Source organism: Protobothrops mucrosquamatus, unplaced genomic scaffold, assembly GCF_001527695.2.
Source record: "Protobothrops mucrosquamatus isolate PMUCROS unplaced genomic scaffold, P.Mucros_1.0 scaffold1978, whole genome shotgun sequence".
Lineage (NCBI taxonomy): Eukaryota > Metazoa > Chordata > Lepidosauria > Squamata > Viperidae > Protobothrops > Protobothrops mucrosquamatus.
In genome coordinates, this window is record NW_015388094.1 from 66,363 (window position 1) to 77,423 (window position 11,061).

Consider the following 11,061-nt stretch of genomic DNA (forward strand, 5'->3'; position numbering starts at 1 on the left):
GATAGATAGATAGATAGATAGATAGATAGATAGATAGATAGATAGATAGATAGATAGATAGATAGATAGATAGATAGGCAGGCAGGCAGGCAGGCAGATGATAGATATAGACAGACAGACAGACAGATGATATAGAGAGAAGATACTGTAGATATTTGCAGTACTTCTCTCTTGCATTGTGTGTAATTTCTATTCATTTCAGTAGAATAGCACAATTTCATTTTGGGAACATTCTGTATCTTCTTTCATTTCATGGCATTCTTCTTCTCCTCTGTCAAGCAATTCAGCTCAGCCAAACAATACTGATTCCCTTGCCCTGGTTTTGCCCATTGGCGGAAAGCTTAAACCAGTTATGGAGTCCTTGGTGCTTGGTTGTTTTTTTGCAGACATTTCATGATCAAATTAAGTAACATCATCAGTCTGCAAGCAAGAGAGTACCAACGACTCTACAATTCAACCTTGAAACTCAGTCATCTGGCATTAGTCTTATACCCTTAAGTGAAGAGAGGGCAACAGGTAACCTTAATAGCAATTGCACTCAAATAAAATTTTGTACCTTTGCTAGATGTTTCCATTCAAAGAACAGATTTTTTTTGATAATTTTTAGGCTTTTTTTCTCAATCTGCTGGACAAGTATCCAGTAGAGGTATTATTAGCTCAAGAGTCATAATTGATAAAAGAAATACTACAGTGATACTCTCAGTTTGTCAACTATTATTCCCCATGATTTGGAAATGTTACTTCTGTAGATGCAACCTAAAATTGCATTTACCTTTTAAAAAAAACAAGTTTATTTATAAACATAGAATTGTGGGGAAAGGCAACATCAGAAACCAGCGTTTAAATGTGGCCAAGGTATAAAAATGGCCATACAGATTCGTAACAACAAATCTATTTTTACTCCATGTTCTAAATACCCCTTTCCAAGTAATGGTGACCTGAATATTGTGTGGGCAGAGAGAGAATTTGGAACAAAAAATGGAACAAATGCATTTAAATGACCACATCAACATGAACAATACAAGTTAGTAAGTGTCCCACTTACGTCAATGGGAATTAAATAAAACTAACCACTAACCCATTATGATGAGGAACTGTTGAAATAACAGGATTTCCTCTTTTTTGGATGCATGTGTGCATCAAACTTAATTTCAATTAGGAATGTCACATTAATCCATGACAAAATAAGTGACTGAGAATAAATATTGTTTCCCACCTTGATGCTTAATGGTTACTATTAATGGAAATTTAATGTTATATTGAAGATTAAGCCACAAAATGAAAATCTTGATCCAGTCAAATCAGACTTTTAAAAACATCTTGTCAACTTCATTTCTATCTGTATGGAGAACAGATTTCTATTTTTAAAGCCAGCATAATGGTGTCTTTCCAATTAAATTCCAGAGGCTCCATGTCAAAATTTTTATTTCTAGTTAATTTTGTCATTTCTGAGCTTCACAGCTTCCCAGGATTTTGACAGCTGAACAGGTTTAATAATAGCCTCAAATATTTAGTAATGCCATAACATGTAAAAATAGGGGCTCAAAAAATATAGCAATTGAAAAGAAAAAAAATGCTTATTTCTATTTTGCTTTCTGCCACCATTCATATTTCTAAAAAGAAAGTGCAACATAGAAAGCAAATCAGACCAAAAAGAATGCATCTCTGTTCAAGCCAAAGAAATATCTTGTCTACATTTGACACTTCTCATTGTAAGAGACAGAACATATCACTTCAGCTGGACACGGGTGTATGATTCAATTATTTCTCTAAAGAAAAGTTGGGTAAAAGAAATCTAAGAGCAGGCAAATACATATTGATAAATCTTTGTATTCCTTTTCCAAGCTGCAGAATTCTGGATAAGCATTAGATGGCAGCAAAGAGTTGGAACAATCGAAGAGTCGTAGGGATTTTTGTAGCCAAAAAACTCATGCCGACTTTCCTATTTCTTATGCACAAACCTGCACTATTTCAGATAATTACTGAGCATAGACATTGATATCTTAATGATTCCTAGAAATAACTTAAGTTTGGATGGATTGTATCTGTAATTATTTCATTCAGTACTTCATATTTAAACCAGAGCTTTGGCTACTCCATGTGGAAATATACTTCCTATTTGCATGAAAAATGTACCAAGAGGCTCTATCAAACAAACCAAAAGTCTTGGGGTCATACTTATGTAAAAAATGACACACAAATAAATCCTCTCTTAGTGAATTGGCCACCTTTATCTGCATCGTTGTGTGTTAGATTTGCTGCTTCAAAATAGAATTTTAATAAGCTTAGTCAATAATATTGTAGAACAAAGAGGCAAAGACAGAAAAGATATTGTAAGCATACCTCTTTTTCAGCATCTTCAAGTTTTTTTTTCTTGCTCTCAGGCATCAAATCATCCAGCCAGCTTAACTCACGTTTGGTGAAAAAGAAGTCCATGAGTTTTCTGACAAACACCAATGCCAAGACCTAATCCAAATATTTATACTATGGTAAGATTATTGACAGGCACAGATGACACATCTATTCTTAGAAGGAGAAAGTCAAAGTCTACAGTTCTAAAATTGTTTTGCAAAATTCCCTCAAGCATCACTAATAATTTACTGCTATAAGCATGCAAGTAATTTATCTGAGTTACAGTATAGATCAGTGATGGCGAACCTTTTAGAGGCCAAGTGCCCAAACTGCAATCCAAAAGCCACTTATGTATCGCTGGGTGCCGGATGGGCGTGGCCCACTGGGTGGGCGTGGCTAGGGTGGTCATGGCAGATGGGGTGGGCGTGGCCAGGGTGGTGCTCCTGGGAAGGGATGCCTGTGGGGGCAGAGCAGGGTTGGAGGAGATCCAGGGGGTCTCTGACGGGTGGGGCAGTGGGCAGGAGGGCGTCTTGCTTAGCTGATGTCTTGGGGGGGGAAGGGACAGCTACACCCCCCTCCCAAACGCTGCCGTCTCATGAAAGCAGGATGAAAACTCCAAAAAGCGACAAGGAAAAAAAGTTAAAACAGAAGAGTGTCTCGCGATGGTTTTCTTCCCCACTTCCTTTTAGCTGCAGTTTAAATATGTAAAGACCACAAAAGAAAAAACTTGGCTTTCTCTCGTTTTAATTCAGAAGGCAGGAACGGGAGGATCAGGGGGGGGGGGTTGTTTGTTTCAAAGGAAGGGAGAGAGAGGGGCTGGGGGAGCGTGGCAGGAAAATGGTGATGGCGCAAGGCTTCTGGCTATGCAAGGGGGTGTTGGGTGCGCGTTCTCTTTAAAAGAGCAAAACGAGGCAAAAAATAAAAATCCTTCACTCACTCCACCTCCCAAAAACACAATAATAGAGCTTTCAATGATACAAACAGTCCTTGGAGGCTATCTGGGTGGGCTCACTGCCCCTCTGACTCCCCCCGACACTTGCCAGAGCCTCTTAATCGCAGAACATTGGGCAGAGGGGTCCCCCCTCTTGAGTCATTGTGTGTGTGTGTGTGTGTGTGTGTGTGTGTGTGTGTGTGTGTGTTCCAACCCAGCCTTGGCCTGCAGGGCGGGTGGTGTCTCCTAAGACCACCCCTCCTTGGATGCCCAGAATCCTGCTCTCCCCCCTCCCTGGACTGCCATCTGTCAGAAATGGTGCTTGAGCGGTGTGTATGTGTGTGGGGGGGAGCTGGACTAGAAAAATCAGAGGTCCCCAACCTTTTGGGCACCAGGGCCTGGTTCCACAGAGAGAGGTTTTTCTGTGGACCAGAGGGTGTGTGGTTTTGTGTGCTGCCTGCATCCCATGGATGGGGCTTTGCTTGTTTGCGCAGACTGGTTGCTGGCATGTTGCAGCCTGGTAACAGTCCATGGACCAGGGGTTGGGGACCCCTGGATTAGATGACCCTTCCAACTCTGTTATTCTAATTCCCCCCCATGCCCATCCAATGCCCAGCAGCTGCTGCCAAGGTGGCTCATCTCCTTCCTTTGGGGAGAAAGATGGCCAGCATGCCCTGGGGACCAGGGGGAGTTGGGGGGTGCAGGTGGAGGCTCCTGAACCCCACACCTCTTCCAAGGGGGGAGGAGGAGAGTGGGGAGGGACTGTGCTGGGATCGGGGCTCCTCATGCCCTCTGCTGCCCACCTGCACTCTTCTGCTGCAGATGCCGCGGTTCCACTTGCCTGGCATGGTGGGGGCACACTCACTCATAGGGACGCATGTGAGGCTGCTGCCTCGCTTGCCGTGCCATGCCATGCCAGGGCTGGGCTGGGCTGGGTGCAGAGCCTCCTCGCCGCTTGTTCCCCACGGACATTGGGAGAGCCCAGCCCACCATTCATCCTGGGGCAGCTGCCACCATCCGGCACTCTCCAGCCCGTCGCTGGCCAGCTGGGCATGCTGAGCTCAGGCCTCAGGCGGATGGAGGCCAAAGGGGAGCGAGAGCCGCAGCTGCCCAGCTCCTCCACCTGAGGATGCATGGGGGAGAGGTGCCACCTGGCTCAGTAAGCCGCAGTCCGCCTGCAGAAGGAGGAGGGCTGGCCAGGGATGGGCTGGTGGCAGGTGCAGCGCTGCCCATGGGGGGAATCTGACCAGCCCCAACCTGGAGGGGGGGAGACACCGAGGGAGCCCAAAGAGAGACAGGCGCGGTGTTTGGGGGGTAGCTGCTCCCCCTCCCCCTCCCTGCCACAGAAGGGCTGGCTGGCTTCAGTGTCACCTGGGCAGGCCTGGCCGCACATCTGCCCAGCAGCCTTCCTTCCTTCCTTCTTCCTCCCCTCCTTCCTTCCCCCCCTCTCCCTTTCTCCAAAGTCCAAACTCACGTGTCCTCCTTCCCCCGCTAGCCTTCTGCAAAGCGCAAACGGATGCCGCGTCCTACTTGTCTTGTCCAAACTCATGCCCACCGTCACTTCCAAAGGCCATCTGCTCACTCACTCGCTCTCTCACTGCACTCCCACCAAAACCTGCTCCTTTTATAGGTTCCCCTCTCCCCGCCCAGCTCTCGCAGCTGTTCCCGCGAGAGTGCTGCTGGATTCGGTTTCCCTGCCCTCTTCAGTTCCCACTAGTCAGGCGCACGTGGAGAGAGGGAGGGGAGCATCCCTCTGGCGTGTGTGCCAACAGAAAGGGCTCTGCATGCCATAGGTTCGCCACCACGGTTATAGGATGACGTTGGTATGAGAAATGTTATCCTTTCACTATGGAAAAGAAGTCAGTAATAATCACATCCATGCTCAAAACGACTACTGTCCCTTAAAGACAACACTGAATCTTTTATGAATATAGAAATATTGAATTCATACCATCATTGGAAATACAATGGCAGCTTTTGAAACTTTAATAACCCATAGTAACACAAGACAGCTCAGCTGGATTACTGTGAAGAGATGGACTTTTCGAAGGGGGACATGCCTTAGGTAGATGAAGTCTGGCTGGTGTTTGGCAGGCATCCAGAATAACTTGATTCTGTCAAAAAGCTAACAAAGGACAAACTAATTGTTTATATTTTGGGAAAGACATTACTTTAGAGACGTTCAAATGTAATGTTTGGAGAACAAGGCAACTACTGTCACAAAGCCTTGTCCATTGTCTGCCACTGCTTATGATTTTGCATGATTTCCCCATCTCTGTGATTCTTGATTCCTGAATTAATCTTAGTTTTGCCTCTAATTCAGAAACTTTTTTAGAAGTACTAGTATATCTGAGAATGTCTTTACCAGAGTAAGATTGAAATAATTCAGAAATAATCTACTTGTGATCTGCATTTAAATTCCATTCTTTCGATACACACCTGAATTTTTAAATAACAAATAAAACCTACATAAAACAGCCCTCCTACAAACCATTTCCTCTCAGATGTGTTAAAATTAAGCTACCATCATTCTTCAGCTAACAAGGCCTTTGACTCTTCACTGTGGATAATGGAAAGTTCAAATCCAATATATCCAAAGGGCCCTAAATTGGGGGAAACAGTTGAAATCCATGAGTACAAACAAGTGTAGCAAAATAATCAGTGGTGGGATTCAGCCAGTTCGCACCAGTTCGGCAGAACCGATAGCTAATTTTTTGTTGCCCGGGCCCAGAATGGACTTCCGGAAGCGGCATCCATACAGAGAACTGGTTGTTCACATATCTGAATCCCACCACTGAAAATAATTTGGCGGCAGCCATTCCAGCCACTTCTGGAACTCAGGGATGGCGTAGAGAAATATTTTTTTTTCTCACTGACTGTTGAAGATTGACTTATTTGCCTGAGGGAGAGGAAGTGGCCATTTTCAAGGTTGCCTACCCCTGAGCTATTGTGTCTCTAAGTTTCCCAAGCAGGAAACACATGGTGAAAAGGGGTCGGAAAGGAAACAGGATCATAGGCCCAGTAATATGTCAGATGCAAGCTATAATTCTGGCAGTCTAGAGATATGATTCAGAGTTTTGCTACCAATGCTGAAGTTTAATCGCCTCTTTTTATGTAGGTTGCGCTTTTTTCACATTTGTGTCCAATTTAATAATGCATAGCAAGCAATAATAACTTGGTTGTGTTGATCATGGCAACAAAAGAGACAGGAACATAAATATTTCACATCCTCCACTTTACCTGAATTCCTTTGAGAGAAGAGGCACCCATGTAAAGAAATACACCATAAAGTACTGGCATGGGAATAAACTGCAAAGAGTAGAAGGAAAATGTATATCGTCTCAGTAAATTGGTAGTGACAGGAGGCATGAAAAAATGAAGAACTTGGGCAATTTATTTATTTATACTGTACTTTTCTATCGAGATCTCGCAGAAGAGCAGACAAAAGGTGACAATGTCTATCTTTATAGATGATGTTTCATTGCTGTAACCTCAGCTTGCAGGGTTCATATGCTGAACTATATTGTATTGGGTTTTGGCTTAAGTTAGTGCATGAAATTGTGGATTACAATTTGTGACTTTAGCAGGTCACTATAATTTGCTCAATAAACCACAGTTAAAATACTATGTGAGCCCAGCCATGGAGTTGGGCAGCTTATAAATGTAAATACATACATACATACATACATACATACATACATACATACATACATACATACATTACATAAAATGTTTTTTCCAAAATGTTTGACTTCATCTTGCTTCAAATTCAGCTTTATTCACAAAAGGAAAAATTTCTCTTGAAATTCTATTATGCCCAGCAGGGTCTTTCAACTCAAATAGAATAGATTTTTTAAAATGAGCTGCTGGTCAGATGTTAGAAGAGAAAAAAAGAGCTTATCTTAACAACCCTCTGAATTTGGCCATATCTTTTATGAATGTATTAAATGAAATGACAATTTATACATCGTTATTGAAATGTTAAAGATTCTATATGGCACAGGGAACTTGAGTTACCATTACTAGAATTATTCAAATTATTACTGAATGGGTATTACTCATATTGAATTAGTATTATAAAGATATGATAATATCTTTCTAGTCAAATCTATGAAGCTCAAGTTTATCTGGATGGACAGCAGTTCTCCAGGATCTCATCCAGCTATCTTTCTAATACTCTGCAACCTAAAATCCTTTGTTTAAAATGGAAATACCCAGCATTTGAACCCATGGACTTCCAGATCCAAAGCATATGCTTTATTGTGAAATGGGCAAAAAAGTGCATCACAAAAGTATCATTTGTTTGTTTTAAAATAAGAACCCATGTGTTCCAAACTGACATCAGATGTACGTAAAGTGCAATTCACTTTTAGTTTGGTTTTACGAAGTGTATACTTACTTTAAGCACTCTGGTTAAAAAAACTGAGCAGCCCATAAGGATAAATATCATGAGCCCAGTGACCCGTTGCTCGCGAATGCCAAGAAATTTAGGCTGCTCTCCTGGAGCTGAACACTCAGATTCCAACTTTAAGCTGTTCACGTGAGAGATGGACAGAACAGTGGCAGCCACAAACCAAGGCAGGCCCATGATCGAACACACGCCAAGCATGAGGGCCACCATCAGCAAGTCCAAGTGATAGCCACAGCCTTTCTGTTAAAACAGAGGAGACAACTGACAAAGCTAGAAGGATAGGAGGCAACATCTACTCAGATAGTATATGAACCAACAGTTGCACTGAATAAATGTTTATATGCCAGTAAGCGAAAAGTACATGAAATTGTATTAAAGTTTCTCCTATTTTTTCCTCTTATAGTATATCAACTTTTCTCAATCTAATATCTTCTGTCCTAGATGGGATTCTGAGAGCTATAGTCGTCCCATACATCTGGAAGGCATCGGATGGGAAAGATTCATAATCATACATAAGAACAGATGTATCTTCAGTTCCTTCTATATATTATTTGTCCAGGTGAGAAACCACAGCCCAATGCTTGATAGATTGTACTATTTCAAGGATGTTATTTTATTCCCATTTCTCCTAATCTAATAACCTTAGATTAGAACCTTCAACTCTCTAGATCAGGGCTTTTCAACCTTTTCACCCATTGTACCACTTTTAGGATATGGCAACATCCGAGTACCACCAGTTGCCTAGCAAGGTGTCAAAAACTTGATGACCAAAAAAAAAAAAAAGGAAAAAAGTGATAAAGTACAGGTAGTCCTCAACTTATAACAGTTCGCTTAGTGACTGTTCGAAGTTACAATGGCACTGAAAAAAGTGCCCCCCAAGCCACAGCTGAGCAAGACAGTGCCCGCCGGCGCTCTTCCTCCTGTCCAAGGTTTTCATTGTTGTGAGCATTTCTGTTGAGGATTGGCAGCGGGGGTGGGGTGGGGGTGTTTGGTTTTTATTCCCCCATCTGCTGGGTGGTTGCAGCAGGTTTTGGTCACTTCACATGACCTGGGACACTGTGACCGTCATAAATATGAATCAGTTGCCAAGCATCTGAATGTAAATCACAAGACCCTGGAGATGCTGCAACATTCCAGCTGATCGATGCTTCTTCCGGGCTCAGCAGAAGCATCAGGATCAGTGCTGCTTTCCAGCTGATTGGTGCTTCTTCAGGGCTCAGCAGAAGCACCAGGATCAGCGCCAAGCTCCAGCTGGATCCTGGCGCTGATCCTGGCGCTTCCACTGAGCCCTGACAGCCCCGAAGAAGCACCAATCAGCTGGAAAGCGGCACTGATCCTGGCGCTTCCACTGAGCCCTGACAGCCCTGAAGAAGCGCCAATCAGCTGGAAAGCGGCACTGATCCTGGCGCTTCCACTGAGCCCTGACAGCCCTGAAGAAGCGCCAATCAGCTGGAAAGCGGCACTGATCCTGGCGCTTCCACTGAGCCCTGACAGCCCTGAAGAAGCGCCAATCAGCTGGAAAGCGGCACTGATCCTGGCGCTTCCACTGAGCCCTAACAGCCTTGCAACTCCAGCCGTCTCTCGCTCAGGCTTGTGCGGTGCTGCCACCGGTTCAGCTCATTCCCCGCTACTACTTTTCTAGGATGGTCGCGTACCACCTGTCAGGTGCCAATGTACCACAGATGGTACCCGTACCACTGGTTGAAAAGCCCTGCTCTAGATGCTAGCCAAGTTAGACTATTGATGACAGAAATTGTAACCCAAATGATTCAGGAGACATTAATTTTGATAAGATTGTTTTACAGGATCACTGCTATTTATTTCTTCATATTCTGGTCTATAATGCAATTCAGAACAATGTCAGAGTCCACTAAGTGTGTTGGAACTAATTTCAAATTACATCTTCATACCTGATGTATAGAACTTTTGCATAAATGCTCCACCAGATAATATTTATGGAATAGCATCTATGCTGGAGCAGGTTTGCCTACTCATGCTAACAAAAAAAAACATCACCATTTCTGACATGCATTAACCCTCTTTTGCATCAATAAATATATTCTTCTCTCTACCGATAATCTGCAGTGAAAGATACAAAATACTTGTTTTTAAATGCTGTCAAGTAGATAATTTACATTTAAAAATATGCAGAAAGCCTGGAATTATAAAATAAAAGGTTAAAATAACTTCAGTGGAGTTACTTTCCTACCTTTAGCTTATGTTCTTTTCTGTTTATAATAACAGCTGTAATTTGTTGGTCCATAAATATCAGAATGGTACAAAGAAGAGCCGGCATTAGAGCAGCTAGGATAGTCCACCAAGGATTGGGACCCAAGGGTGAGACAAACCAGCCACGGTCATCCCTGGTAGGCTAAAAGAATTCAAGCACACGTCAGACGGTTGAAACTTATTAAATCAAAACATCATTTGCCCTGTAAAAAAGGGCAAAATGTGCTATATGTTATAAAACCAAAATGTTTTACATTAGGTTCAGACCATTATAATAGCACTGGTAATGGTTCAGAATTTAAAAAAAATAATCCCTGCAAATTTCAAATGGGCACAGTGCTTGTTCTTAAAATATAAAAAAGTGTTAAGGCAGGGGTCCCCAATCCCTGGTCTGTGGGCCACGGCATGCCAGCAACTGGTCCGCACAAACAAGCGAAGCCCCATCTGTGGGATGCAGGCAGCACACAAAATCACGCCCCCTCCAATCCACGGAAAAACCTCTCTCCACGGAACCAGTTCCTGGTGCCCTAAAGGTTGGGGACCTCTGTGTTAAGGAACATATTTAAAAAATCTATACAGGATTCTGCTGTTAATATTGCAAGGTCTTTAGGGATTTAACATGGATACTGGAGCAGAGCAAGGAAGTCCTTATTAAGCTTAGTTAAGTAAAGCAACCTGAGCTTCATTTATCCTTTGAGTTTATTCTTAAATTCCTCCATTAAAAATGTGCTATACAAACTTCCTATTCCTGATTTTACAATCAAGTTCGGCATGAAATAGCTATAAGATGTATTGGTTGTAACAAATGCCAGATTTTTGTGAGGTCTAGCATAACTTGATAAGCAATTACCTTAAAAACATTTGGAACCTGAAGTTTTGGTGATGGGATGCCAAGGAAATAGTCAACTATCACCATTGATAGGATGGTGAGAAAGACGGCAAAGTCACTTATCACAGACCGTACCTGTAAATATTAAGCCAATCATCACTAAGAATGCAAAGAGTTTTCATAGATGAGCAGGAAGAAAAAGCAATACCAGGAGGGTTGTTACAGATTTCAACAACCTTACAGAGTAAGTGCTTCAAACTACCTGTGAGCACAGCACCTTTGTTGTTCTTTAAAGTCTTCTTTGTGAAC

The 11,061-nt window shown here is 42.7% G+C and overlaps 1 protein-coding gene across 1 annotated transcript in view; it reads right to left on the minus strand.

Annotated features, from left to right (window-relative positions):
• SLC4A10 (solute carrier family 4 member 10) overlaps positions 1–11,061 on the minus strand; it is a 55,242-nt gene that overhangs the window by 10,494 nt on the left and 33,687 nt on the right. The window contains exons 12-17 of the mRNA XM_029285637.1: positions 10,774–10,887; positions 9,904–10,065; positions 7,683–7,934; positions 6,524–6,592; positions 5,235–5,408; positions 2,344–2,466 (exon numbers count right to left, since the gene is read on the minus strand). Of these exons, the coding sequence (XP_029141470.1) occupies positions 2,344–2,466; positions 5,235–5,408; positions 6,524–6,592; positions 7,683–7,934; positions 9,904–10,065; positions 10,774–10,887 (894 nt within the window). The remainder of the gene's footprint in view (positions 1–2,343; positions 2,467–5,234; positions 5,409–6,523; positions 6,593–7,682; positions 7,935–9,903; positions 10,066–10,773; positions 10,888–11,061) is intronic.